We start from the raw sequence: 14,886 nt of genomic DNA, 5'->3' as shown, positions 1-14,886 counted from the left end.
GTGGTCATAGCCTAAGAATGTCCTTCAATAAATATTTTCATTTTCTGCTTCACTTGCATACATTATTCAGGGAACAATAACATATTGCACTTGGGAAGACAGGAGGAGAAAGGGAACCAGAGTGACAGGTGGGAACTTGTAAAATTTGGGAGAGAGAGGTAGAGTCATGGCATATTTGTGGAAGATTTTGTGAGACATGGATCTAAATAAGTCTGGGAGATAGAGCAGACCAGCTATCTCTGGTGTCACTTAGGAACTGCCCCAGCTATCTTTACTGTCCCTAACTTGGGGACAACCCAAATCCCTGGATCAGGATTTTGGTTTCCCACAATTTATCTTAACCTGGATCAGCCCTGCAGGGTTGTTCTAACTTCACACTGATCTAACTGATCAGTGTAGATGTGCCTTCAAAGCCAACCTTTTAATACTCAAAAACCCTTTTTCCTGGAAAGACAAATCAATTTCTCTTTAAGCCACATTTTATTTTTTAAAACATAAAGTAAAATAAATATTCTGTCCCTTTCATCTATCAAGAAATATGTATATTTTTGATCTTATTTTTTTAAACTAATGACATTTGGCACTACCCATATCTGAGGGAAGGGACAGGAGAACTGTAAGGGGGGCGAGCAAGAAAATGAAATGTATGAAGAGAGAGAATAGAGTCCTTCCTTCCATCCTCCTAGTCTTTAATTCTACCTTTTGTCTTTTTTATATTGAATTTATACACCACTTAGGGACATTTTCATATGTACGTTGCCAGGATTCCATCCCATTAGAGCAGTGGTTCTCAACCTGGAGTCCCCAGATGTTTTTGGCCTACAACTCCCAGAAATCCTAGCCAGTTTACCAGCTATTAGGATTTCTGGGAGTTGGAGGCTAAAAACATCTGGGGACCCCAGGCTGAGAACCACTGCATTAGAGAATTAAAAAATCCCTGGGTATGTCAATGGAGTTAGAAGCAGGATCGACCCTACATGATAGAATGGAAAACTATTTGAAACAATGGTCAAGATAGTGTTTCTTGAATGTCAGGAAACCCTGATGAGAATCTGGGTTGATGAGAATTTTTCCAATTCAGGAGTAATTGTGGACACAATTTGTATGTATTTCATCATCATCATTTAATAACTTATTAATCGCCCTCCATCCGAGAATGCTCCAGGCGATTTACAGCTAAATGATAAAAGATAAAATACATACATACAAAAATTAAAAATCAACAGAGATCGAATGCTCTAGTATTTCCATGCAGAAAAAGCAATTTCTGTATACGAAACTCCTTTTCTGCATAGGAAAGAGCAGATTGGGCTAAGTTATACATGCACCGGGATTGTGGCGCAGCTGGCTGAGTGTCAGCTGCATTAAGATCACTCTGACCAAAAGGTCATGAGTTTGAAGCCAGCCTGGGTTGGAGTGGGTTTCCAACCAATTGTGTGTAGCCTGTTGTCGACCTTTGCAACCCGAAAGACAGTTGCATCTGTCAAGTAGGAAAATTAGGTACCACCTTAAAGTGTGGGGAGGCTAAATTAACTAATTTATGAGGCCATAAAGAAGACTCCAGCAGAGCATTCCAGTGGGGAAGCATGCGGGGAATGCGGAAGTACTTCATCACCGTTGCAGACAGCTCCCCTGGCCGCCAGAAAAAGTTAAATAGCCTCTGTGTATGTCTGTATATATTTGTATATCAAAAATTGGCATTGAATGTTTGCCATAATGTGTACACTGTAATCCGCCCTGATTCCCCTGCAGGGTGAGAAGGGCGGAATATAAAAGCTGTAAATAAATAAGTAAGTAAGTAAATAAATAAATAAATAATCTGCTCTTTGGTTTTACTATTTTACTATAACTTAGTCTAATCTGCTCTTTGGTTTTACTATTTAATGAATTTTATATATGTTAAATGTTTTAGCTGTTTTTACATTATTGTGGGCATCAAATTGTGCCGTTCTGTAAACCATCATGAGTTGCCCTCGGGCTGAGAATGGTGGTATAGAAATATAATAAATAACATAGAAATATAGTAAATTCATAAAATGGCTATTCTGGTTAGTGCTTCTGGGAGTTACTGTTCAATGAAACTTGGGGGGAGGGGGGTTGACAATATTCCACCCTGTTGTAAAGAGCACACAATTAAGTTCAGTAGGAATTGAGATCATATCTTATTTTGAATTTCATAATACCAACTTTTTTTAAAAAAGCTCTTTCATTCTGACACCTTTGTAACTACTACATGTATTCAAATTATGTACACATCACTGACACAAAATGTTTTGCTGTCACCCCTTAATAAGTGTTTAGCTGACATGGTAGAAGAAAAATCAAGAACTTGAGAAGGGAGTAACAATTCAGCAAGTTTTCAGAAAATACACTTTAAAGAATGCTATTATCATATGGTTGAACTGAAGTAAGCTGTCTCGGTCTGTAGAGTATACAGGTAGTCTATATTTTTAATAGCCTACTTTCAGTGATAAAACAATTACATACTAAATAATAGTGTGATGGGATGCTTTCAGCTGATCTAGTTTTGGATGATATACTTTTTTACATTTTTGAAAAAAAAGTCTCTGTCTAAATTTTATTTAAAGTGGCTCTATAAAGGCAAAATCCAACATATCCTTGTACCCACCAATTTCTAAAGGTTTGAACATGTTTGCATTTGTGTGAAATTAATACCTACAACTGGTTGCATGAAATATTTCCTTCATAATCGCAGAATGAATATTAACTTGTTTTTGTACCCCTAAGAAGGATGATATTTGCTATGCTATTAACTGGAGATTTCACACCGCAGCAGTTATCCACAGGCCAAACGATTACTCAAATGCACCAATCCTATCACTGTCTATTAGATTCTGCTGTGCATCCAATTTCTTCTGAATGTTGGATGTGTATTCCCAAAGCACATCTAGTTATTGCTAGACCATTTGCTTAGTAAATACCTATATCTACATCTGGCAGGGAGAGGGAGTAATGTGGTAGCAACTGAGAACTGGAGAAGTTCAGCAACCCTCCGATTCCATGTTCTTTTGTACATTGACCATGAGGATGCCAAAGAAATTTCACAAACATGGCAGGAAAGCAATATCTGTTGTTTCCCACATATGATTTTCAAAAGCAATTTATTGTATATCTGAACATCTTCATCTGGAAATCTTTGCTGGCATATATTCAGTTTTGAGACACATAGTACTTAGGGTTATAGGAAAGTCTGAGAAGTTAATATTATCAAGATAGGTCAGTTTCTCCAACCGCTACTTAGTTAAGTATACTTAAGTCATCTCTGATGCAGCAGTGGATTAAACCACTGAGGTGCTAAACTTGCTGACCAAAAGGTCAGTTGTTCAAATCCAGGGCGTGGAGTGAGCCCCTGCTGTTAGTCCCAGCTTCTACCAACCTAGCAGCTTGAAAACATGAAAATGTGAGTAGATCAATAGATACCGCTTCAGCGAGAAGGTAACAGCATTCCATGCAGTCATGCTCGCCACATAACCTAGGAGGCGTCTACAGACAATGCTGGCTCTTCGGTTTAGAAATGCAGATGAGCACCACCCCAGAGTCAGGCACGACTATACTTAATGTCAAGGAAAACCTTTATGTTTACCTAAGCCATCTCTAAACCCTCTCTTGCTCCCTGCCCCCTAAAAAACTGACAATGTATTATTCACTTGTGCTTTAATCACGGACAGAATGGGTTTCTTTCTCTGCTTATAGCTGATACCTGAAAAATACCCTATATACTCATGTACACGTCATCTTCATGCATAACTCAAGGGCAGGCTTTGGAGCCAAAATTGTGAATTTTTATATGACAAATAGAAAAGTCATTTCACGGAGAAAGGAAACCAGTAATACCATCTCGGGAGGGGGGGGGGGTAGCCACTTTTGACTGTAACTGCCATTTTTTCCATTACAGCATTCAAAACAAGCCAGGGTTAGTGCTATTGTGTAGATTGAGTTGGTGCTTCTTTTAGGTTCTACCAACATAGACTAAGCTCTCATCTTCCATTACTTTATTTAGAGAATGAGATTATTCACTTTTTGATAGGAGTAAAGGTAAAGTACTCACATTGACCCATGGATAAGGCAACCCAGTTTGTCTGGGTTGCTTTTTTGATTAAAATTTCTAGACTTATGCGTAAATATACATATAGTAAATTGGGAGAAGCAACATTACTGTCACAATGATCACCAAGTAGTTGTTGATAAGGAACCATTACTTAGATTTATTCATCCAAATACATGATTGTTACTTGGTCATGACATAGGACCCCTGGTTTCATTTCACCAGGGGAAGCATTGCCCAACCAGGACAGAAGTGTGCTGGCTTCATTGGTGCCAACATAACATGGAGATCTTCCCATAATGACAAGGAAGTGTTCTACAATGCTTCAATGCCAGTTGAGGATGGGGCCTTCGTCAGAAGTTGAGGGACATTGTGTTATGGGCTGCATGCCCATCTGTTCTTCAACTGGCTGGCAAGGCTGGGTGGTTGTAGGTTTTTTGGGCTGTATTGCCATGTTCTAGAAGCATTCTCTCCTGACGTTTCACCTGCATCTATGGCAGGCATCCTCAAAGGTTGTGGTTTTCAGCAGGAGGGAATGCTTCTAGAACATGGCCATATAGCCCAAAAACTTACAATAACCCAGCGATTCCAGCCATGAAAGCCTTCAACAATACATCCTAGGATGCTTACATTAGTAAATGTGATGAGGACCTCAGTAGAATACTGGCCTCTGCATTTTGTAGATAAACTGAGAAGCCATGTTTTCACACTGAACTTTTCTAAATTTATTGTGCCTTTGACTTTTGTGACTTAACAATCAATCTTTATTCTAAAACACTCTGTGGGAATATGCTTTCACATTATATAAAACAGTGCACATGTTTCATGTTTGTCATAAGACAACTTTTCTACATCTCTAAATGTGTGGGATTGCAGCTGCAATAATTTTGAATTACAGGGATAGGCCCAAGTTGAGGAAGACTGCATTGAAACGGAAACTAATTTACTATCCTCTTTTGGAATTTCAATCAAAATGTCTCTTTAAAACAATTCTGATAATCCTATACTTTTATTTGATGAAACACTCTTTTAAATTAAGCAAAGCAAATGTTAAAACCTACCTTTCGGGAGTGGATTTCTTTCACATACAATGGAAGCAGAAATTCAGATATACCTTCAAGCCGAATTCCTTTTTTGGTGACTCTCAGATTCCCCATTCCATCCTAGAGGCAATAATAATAATATACAAATGTGTGTATATGAGGCGTACTTGGGAATCACTAAACACAATGCATTATTCACTTGCTTCAAACCTCACATTTAGAAGGTTAATGCTAAAAGCTATGTAAGTGCATAGGAAAGTGAAATTGTCTTTCTGATTATTCAAAACACATGACATAAATGCATATTTGACAAGATTTTGGACAGGCACATTGCCTGATGGCAACAAACTTAACCATTCAACACATGTCTCTTTGATGTATATCCTTCCATATTCTGGACTACCAAGTTAATACATTTTGTTCTCTGTTGTGCCTTAACCATATCTTAGAGCAACATGTATGGACCTTTGTTGATCTGGAAAGGTTAGGTTCCTAGATATTTGGGCATCTTTAGCCTGAAAATTGTAAGAGCATCCAAAAATGAAAAGCAATACTTTTCAAATTCTACATGTATTTACTGAAATAATGTTAGTTCAGTCTATACCAGATGATCTTGATTTAACCCATCTTAGTATAATGGTGGTGGGGGAGATTGCTTTACTGGCCTCCTGAGGATGAAACCAGGTTGTGCCAGGATAGGGGATGGGTGGGTTGGATTGCCTATTTAAGGTGGTTCTTCCTCTTTTGACTCATTGACTCACCCTCCCACTGCCTTTCATAATATAAGATTTCTGATTACTTTGGAGGAGGTAGGACACCCTTCCCCCCCCCCAAAAAAAATTAAGGTTTTTTTTTTTACCTACCCTATACTGTCATGGAAGATTGAACAATTGGCTTATGATGGTGTCCTAAATAAGTGCTCATGAGTCTCATTTAAGGGAAGAAAACAGTGTGTGAATAAATAATAATAATAATAATAATAATAATAATAATAATAATAATAATAGTAGTAGTAGTAGTTGTGGAAAAGAAACATGTTTTTTATTATAGACATTGCAATACCAGGAAACGGTTAGAATAGAGGACAAAGAACTGGAAAAGATCATGAAATACAAGCACTTACAAATTGAAATTAGATGACTATGGCAATAGTGGTACCAATAGTGGTTGGTGCGCTTGGAGGCATTCCAAGAAACCTTGAAAAATACTGGAAAAGCCTTAATTTGGACAGAACATCAATACACATGCTGCAGAAAGAAGCACTGCTTGGAATTGCACACATTCTGCAAAAATTCCTTTAATATCCTAGAACCTGATATTCAGAGACAAATCCCTGATACTTAGACCTAATATGCATGTGTGCTGTGTTGTTGTGTAGAAATAAATTATTATTTACTTTTGGTAGGTGTTGGAATGAGATATGCGTTAGTGAACACTTTTCTGTCAGATTTGGTGAAGGATGGGAATTCTGAACTGCCCCTAAGTATCAAGCAAGCAGTGAGGAAAAAAACTAGTTTTGACTCTTTCCTTGGGGCTGGTCTTCATGTTTTGGCCTCAGTAGAGTCCATGTGGCTTGAGGGTTTACACCTTTTGGTCAATCTTCCAGTTTACTAGCTGACCTAGAAGCAACTATGTTTTCCAGGGATTTCTCTTGGGTCACCAGAGCTTTTGTCCAATGGAGGTTGTGGTGTGGGGTGAGACCTACCACTTCAGATACTCTTTTTAAAAAAATAATCTTTATTGAAGTTTTCATACAAGATAAAAATAGAAATATGGGTATAGATAAAAAAAGAAAAAAAAGAGCAAAAAAGAAAAGGGGGGAGAGAGAAAAGAGAAAAAAGAAAAGAAAGAGAAAAGGGAAAGAAAGAAAAAAGAAAAGAGAAGAAAAGAAAAGAAAAGAGAGGGGGAAAAATAAAAGTATCTCGACTTCCTATTTTGGGATAAATATAATATTTAAATATAATATTTTGGGATAAAATATTGGATACAGAAAGAAAATTAATAACAAAACTATACAAACAATTATTAGAATGGCAATTAGAATCTAGAAAAGACAAAAATTGCATGAAAAGATGGAACGAAAATTTAAGAAGAAATATCAGACAGAGTGGGAAGGAATCTGGAGAAAAAGATTAAAATATACATACGCTACCGATCTTAGGGAAAATTGGATTAAAATGTCATTAAGATGGTATTTGACCCCTGCTTCAGATACTCTTATACCAAAATGCTTCCATCAGGCCCTTAGCCAGGATTTTGATTTTTTTTTGGGGGGGGGGAGCTGAGTTTGTTTTGGGGGGGGGGGTGAGTCTGAGTGAAAGAGGGTCTACCCTAGCAAACCTTCTGTATCGTTACCCCAATACCCCCATGCATATGGGATATATTGAGTAGGGTGATATGAAATGAATAAACATAACAGTTAAAATAATGCACCAGTAAGGCCTTGTCATGAACCACCATGAGAATTTGGGGGGGGGGGGGGTTAAGCCCCCCAAGGCCCCCCCCCCCCAGCTACATGCCTGGCTTCCATGATTAGTTTTGCTTATCACAAAAAAAAATCCAATTACATATTTAACAAAGTTGCCTTTATTTTATCCTGTTGCTTTTTCTGGTCTCATTATCCCTTTGATCAGTCAGCAATTCAGGGTGTGGAACAAAGAATAAAAAAGCAATCTAAAGCAAATAAAAATGAGCCAGCAATTAAAATAAATTTCAACACCCAGTATACTAAAATGAAGCAATGATCCAATTAGGGCCAAAAATACCTGGATAAATATCCAGATTTCAACTTGGCTTCAAAATGAAGCCAACACCATCTGAAGCATATTTTCACACCTGTTTAAATGTTATGGTGAAGATTTCTTTTGGCAACCTATGATGGACCAAATGCCTGCAAACTAAAGACCTAAAATAGGTTTACACATTCTGGCAAAAAAGTGCCATGTGTTTCTACAGGAGAGTAGCACATTAAAACAAACTAGCAGAGAATAAACCATGGGTGATAACACACCAACTGTTGTCTTTATCTATAGGATTACTGGTATAAATAATGTCCTTTAATTGGGGTATTTTTCTTGGTGAAGACTACTTTGTTTTTTAGGAAGAAAATTGTGCCATTAATGTTTAGTCTTCTTCCAAATGTATAACAGAAATTGTGCTCCCTTGGGTTTTTTTCTAAAGTTTTGTGTTGAAAACACAATTTTCTATCTTTATTTTCTAACTGGAAAAGTGGAAGTACCATTTTAAACACAAATTATATTGGTTGCACATTTAGAAAAAAATTAAAGACAGCAAACTATTATAACAAATGTCCTACCTCAAGTGGGCATGCATTTTAAGTTTCTAGATGCTTGGGTACTATGGAATACCCTTGAGCCCACAAACACGCCTATGCAGACAAAGGGCAATTTATTACTATATATTGGATTTATCAAGAGAAGTCATTCTCTTGAAGGAGAAATAAAGTGAGGTATAAATAAACATAATAATAATAATATATAGTAATAATAACCAGGGGAGGGGAACGGACATAACTCAGTGCAATTCTATTGCTTGGATGAGGGGTAATTTGTTTTACTTTTCATTTCCAAGATGGGACTGATTGTCTTCCGAATTATAGGTACTGTGTGGAAGTGTTCTATGAAAACTTCATGGTAGATACTGATAAGGACTCAAAATTAATATGGGATTTTTTCAAGGAGCAAATGAAATCTTGTTTTTCATAGGACAAATGGAATGACTAGCCCTAAACCAACACTGTAATAGTTGAAGGATAGCATTTTCCCCCAGTAAATCTACCTGAATCAATTAGTGGAATCACAGAAGCAATAGACTACTTAGTTGGAACTGAGCACTTCAGAATATAAGGCTGAATCTTTTTTTCACATCAAAATCTATCTATCTATCTATCATCTATCTATCTATATATATAAATGCTCTGTGCATAATGAGTACCTTAAAAACAAAAGACTCAATGAACGAAATCACACCAAATTTGGCAACAAAACGTCTCACTACACAAGGAGTGAAATTCACTCAAAAATTATGATTTTGTCATTTGGGAGTTGTAGTTGCTGGTATTTATAGTATACCTATAATCAAAGAGCATTCTGAACTCCACCAATGATGGAATTGAACCAAACTTGGCACACAGGACTCCCCTGACCAACAGAAAACACTAGAAGAGTTTGGTGGGCATTGACCTTGAGTTTGGGAGTTGTAGTTCACCTACTTCCAGAGCGCACTTTGGACTCAAACAATGATGCTTGTGGGTAAACTGTTTACCCACAAGCATAAAGAAGAAGTTGCATGTATTAGAAACCAACACTTTCTCATTACTTTATTTTCCAGATCACCAGACTGGGCCACAGCAATGCCTGGCAGGGGACAGCTAGTACTTTATGAAACATATAGTATTACCTCTCTGCGCATATAAATATCTATCTATGTGTCTATTGACCTATCTAGCAATTTGATTTCTGTAATATTGCAGCTGCATACACGTGCTTCATAACAGGTAAGGTCCCCTCTAAAAAAAACATCAGCTATTCGGGAATTGGTTATGTGAGGAAAGTAATATTGTAGGCCACTAGCTATAGATTGGATGGAAGGGCAGCCTGTAAGAAGTTTAAGAATAATAAATACTCACTGAGGAATATACAAGTTGGTTCCCTGCATTTTAAAAATCCCTTTCCTTCCATAATTTGTGAAGTATCAAGCACCGAGGGAGCTGGTTCACTCCCAGGCATATCAGCAAACAATTGAATGACTGCTATTGGGTTTCTGACAAGTCTTAATTCCATAATGCTAGGTTTTCTTCTAAAATCAATACTGCAAAATTATTTGATGCTGATGCTATGTAACTAGAATTATTGCTTTTGTGTTTTTATAATTGTAGTACCCTTGAAATGAAATTATTCTTTACCTTTTCCCATAATTGACAGGAGTCAAAAGACAATGCTGCAAGGTTGCTCTTATAGCAGGAGAATTCATTAGAAAGATATGAGTTTTAGACAAAGTATTTTGGTTTTCCTGAAGTTTATTTTCTTTTTAAAGAAAACATTCAATAAAGTGAGAATAACAACATGGGGATCACATTGTTTCCTGAAGTTTTAATTAATAGGGGTTTAATAAGAGTAAATATTGGCTTATTAAAACATTAATTCAATAAAATCCTCTGCTATACAACTATGGCTACTTTCATCCATATGATGAATCCTTTCCCCCGAATAAAGTTCCAAAATGCGATGGTGAGACCAGTATCTTTCAAGTTGTTTAGTGCTGGAGGTGGGTGGGGATGGTGTACGAGGGTTGAATGAAAAGTAATGCTTCCACATTCATAACTGCTCAACAGATGGCAGTATTGATATGCGGCAGGTACTGGCTTGTTCAGTAGACTCTCCTCTACGGTTCCATTTTGGTGGGATGCTTTAGCATTGAATGGTTGTGTTGTTAAAGTGCGAAGTATGGAACCCGGTGCAGACGGTTGGTCAATGCGACTTAAGCAACGTGCAGTCATTGAATTCTTGAGAGAAGAAGGTGTCACCCCAAAGGAGATTAATCAGAGAATGCAAGGTGTTTATGGTGATTGTGTTGATGTGAGTACTATGCATCGTTGAGGGAGTAAGTTTAAAGATGTTGAGGTGGGAACATCTGATTTTCATGACAAACAAAGAATTGAACGTCCTGTGACAGCAACCACCGAGTTTCACAAGCAAAAGGTTGACAGATTGATTCAGAATGATTGTCATATCACTCAGAGAGAAATTTCAAGCATAATTGGCATCTCACAAGAATGTGTGGGTCACATTATTGCTTTGCTTGGCTATGGAAAGATCTGTGCACGACGGGTTGCTGAAACAGAGTGTCTACTTCTTCTGTGACGGCTTCAGAAAATTTGTTCATTGTTGGCCGAAATGGATCCAGTTGTCTGGTGATTATGTGGAAAAGTGAATAGTGGTAGTTAAAGAGCACATTTTAAGGATTATTTCTGTATTTGATTTATTAAAATATTCCCATCCAAATCCAAGTAATGACAGTGGAGGCATTTCTTTTCATTCAATCCTCATACTTGTATTTTACAATGTTAGGGGTTTTTTTTTTTTTTGTATGGATGATTACATTGGAGCATTGGATGATTACTAAAGCTAGAATTCTAAACACATTTACCTGGAAACAGATTCCATGGGAATGTTTCCCAAACCTTGGTTCTCTAAGCTGCTGAACTTGCTGATTGAAAGGTCACAGGTTCGAATTCAGGGAGCGGTGTGAGCTCCAGCTGTTAGCCCCTGCTTCTATCAACCTAGCAGTTTGAAAACATGCAAATGTAAGTAGATCAATAGGTACCGCTAAGGTGGGAAGGTAACGACTCTCCATGCAGTCATGTCAGCCACATGACCTTAGAGGCGTCTATGGACAACGCCGGCTCTTTGGCTTTGAAATGGAGATGAGCACCAACCCCCAGAGTTGGTCATGATTGGACTTAATGTCAGGGGAAAACCTTTACCTTATATGATTAACTCTCCCTTTCAGATCAATGTGAATTTAGAAAAAAAAAACCAAATGACAATGAACTGAGTTGATTTCGCCCTGTTCCAAAATATGGTACATGTAAAATACCATACAACTCACCCGTTCACATGAGTGTTAGATTAACTTTTAATATGGCGGGGCTTTGGGTGAATGAGTAGAAGGACTTTGAGTGGCTGCACTGGGATATTAAGAAATGACAATTAATTTAATGACACATTAAACTGATTAAGCTCTCCTTGAGATCTAAAAATTTGCATTTGTCAAGTTGGAGATACATTTGCTCCTAACTGAAAAGTAATCAGTTAAAATAATCACTTTCCATTGTGACATTATTAAGATTAAGGATTTGTTACTAATGATTGTCTGGAAAGCTGATGACACTAATGCTTTTTAACCAAAGTGTAGGCAACTAATAAAATCAAGATAACAGCATTGGACCAACAACAAAATAACATTAATATTTTTTCATAAGAGAAACAAATTTAAAGATATGGACACTGGACAGAACTTTTGAAACTATTTAATACTATTTGAATTAGGCGTGGGGAATGTTTGATCTTTCAGTTGGTTTGGAATTCAATTATCAGAAGTCCCAGTTGTGGCAATTAGCAAGTAATTGTAGGAGCTATAGTTCAGATCATCTGACAACACATAACAATAGGTAAGGATATTGCATCACTTTCAAAATACTGAAATGCAATTTTTCATATTTTAAATAAAGTTAAACCTTGATATTTTTTTTTAAAAAAATGAAAGAATGAAGTAGAATGAAAAATGATGTCTCTGTCCACCTACGCTCTGGACTCTGAGTGTTTAACTCAAACTGTTGAAATCTCAGTCTAAATACCTGTTCATTCATTCTTGATACTGTCAAAATAGAGTTGTCTTGTCGACTCTTCTTTCTAATGGTTTCCTTATCTTTAAACGTATGTAACCAGGGCTGTAGCCAGAAAAAAATTTCGGGAGGGGTTGAAATTTTTTTTGGGGGGGGTGGAAAATTTCATGGGGGGGGGGAGGTTGAAACCTGCCTCCTAGCTCACGCTGAAGCAAAGAGCACAGCAGAGGGCAGAGCAGCCTTCAATAGCCTGCAGCTCCACCCTTGTCAACCACCTCCACCAAGTCTGGCCTCCTTAATGAGAGCATTCAACACCCCCCCCCCCAAAACTTGGTTGCTTCACTACCGTTCTGTCGCGCGCTGGGCCAGGAAATAATTGTCTTTCGAACAGGATGTGCAACCTTTGCCCAGCGGGAAGCCAGGGGGCCTAAAGAGAAGTTCTCAGAGGTTTCCACCACAAACAGTCTTTAGATGGCTTGAGAAGTACAACAAAGTTTTTTATTAATGAACAATCAAACAGAAACTTCTCTTGTCTTCAGTAAAGTTAAGCAAATGATTCCAAACTTTCAGGCAACTGGTGAATTTCTAATCTTGCCCACGAAGGACAGACAACTGTCTTCAATAACTTCTTCTTTGAAGGAAAATCCCCGTTTTAACTTCTCCCAGGCTGACGGTAATCTAACCCTTACTGATGTGGGCTCCGCTACTGGGTCGAACTGCGTCTCGAACGCCAAGTAGACCTACCAGCAAGGCAGTAGATGTTCTCCAGCTGGAGTTCTTTGGTCTTTAGGGCTGTTTTCCTGGAAATTCTTTGGAGACTCTTAAGACCTTTCTTAAGAGCTAGGAGGCAGGTTTCAACCCCCCGCCCCCTGGAAGGTCTTAAGGGTTGAAGCTTTTGTACATGGGAAGCTTGTACACATCCTATACATAAGCTTACCTTTCTGAGACTAACTAAAAATGGCTCCTTTCCCTTCCCAGTTGCCCTGAACAAGGGGCGGGACCAAAACTTAACGATGATGGACAGGTGACTTGACCTATGACTGCAACCAAAGAAGCCACCTATCTGCAGAGTCCCTGAAACCTAGGACTGCAAGCAAACATTTAATACAAAGCAAATAAAGTTGGAGCTCCTGGTACAGCTGTACCAGAACAACTACATCGGCTATTGCTGCAAGTAATGACAGTGGGAATAAATTGCTAATATTTGCTTGAGATAGTGCTTGCAGTTCTGGAGGGACTCTTGATTTTTTGCACGTCATAGACTTAGCATGGGGATTTGGTTAACCAGTTAAAATTCATGAGTAAACCAGGTTTTTTTAAAAAAATCTGAAACATTTCGGGGGGGGGGGGTTGAACCCCTAACCCCCCCCCCCCCCTCGCTACGGGTCTGTATGTAACACCCTGTAGTTTGAAATGATTAACCAGAACCAGAAAAAACTCACTAACCAAAAAACACAGCAAAGGAAAGGACACTCGTTATTGTTTAAGCGAGCACGTTCCAGGCAGTAGCAAAGTCGTAGTCAAGTCGGTCCAGGGGTCATCCACAGCAAACAGGATACCACAGCAACAGCATCAAACGTGCAATCCAAGGTCAGGGCAGAAGAGCAAAGGCAATGTCCAGAAGCAATCCAAGGTCCAAGCCAAAGCAGTAGCAGAGGGTCCACGAAGTTCAGGAAACACAACCCTGCATAGCAGGCAACCCATCATATACTTTGCCAGTCGCAAAGTCCCCATTGCAACCAACCCTCCCTATATTACAAACTTTCCTTTGAGCTACAATGAGACAACACCCCACCCTCAGCTGCTCCTGCATTCTCCTCCAAACTAGAATCAGACAACACTCCACGCTCAGCTGCCAGTTGTGCTGCCCTTTGCCTTGCCTGCCAAGAGGTCCTTCTCCTGCTTCTACTTACATTTCCCCAAACAGTAGACAAATCATCCTCCCTCCAAGTTTCATCCCCAGCAAACCCTCTGAATGTGTCACTACTTGTAGGCTCCTCAAACACTTCTCTCACTTCTGCTACTTTTGTCCAATCCATCTCATCCCCAACCCCATCAGTGTCACTCCCAGCACTTCTCATGGAATCTGATTCATTGCCAAACCCATCATCCCCATCAAACCCTTCAAAAGACTCATCATCAGTGGATTCAGTAAGTATTTGCTGAATTCTCTTCTGCTGTTGCTCTTCAATAGATTTTTGCTCTTGAGTAGACCTTTTTGCCTGCCTAGTCTCCAACTCCCTGTTGTTACTACTACTCAGAGACTCATCCATAACAGTAAAGGTAACGGTTTCCCCCTGAGATTAAGTCCAGTCGTGTCTGACTGGGGGTTGGTGCTCACCTCCATTTCTAAGCCAAAGAGCTGGCATTGTCCGTAGGCACCCCCAAGGTCATGTGGCCGGCATGACTGC

The 14,886-nt window shown here is 38.7% G+C and overlaps 1 protein-coding gene across 2 annotated transcripts in view; it reads right to left on the bottom strand.

Moving 5' to 3' along the window:
- SGCZ (sarcoglycan zeta) overlaps positions 1-14,886 on the bottom strand; it is a 699,685-nt gene that overhangs the window by 169,033 nt on the left and 515,766 nt on the right. For both annotated transcript variants that reach the window (XM_060778556.2, XM_067468754.1), the window contains one exon: positions 5,128-5,229. In XM_060778556.2, the coding sequence (XP_060634539.2) occupies positions 5,128-5,229 (102 nt within the window). The remainder of the gene's footprint in view (positions 1-5,127; positions 5,230-14,886) is intronic.

This window comes from Anolis sagrei, chromosome 5, assembly GCF_037176765.1.
Source record: "Anolis sagrei isolate rAnoSag1 chromosome 5, rAnoSag1.mat, whole genome shotgun sequence".
In the NCBI taxonomy this organism is placed as follows: domain Eukaryota; kingdom Metazoa; phylum Chordata; class Lepidosauria; order Squamata; family Dactyloidae; genus Anolis; species Anolis sagrei.
The sequence above is the reverse complement of the archived record's forward strand: the minus strand, read 5'-3'. Positions and strand labels throughout refer to the sequence as shown.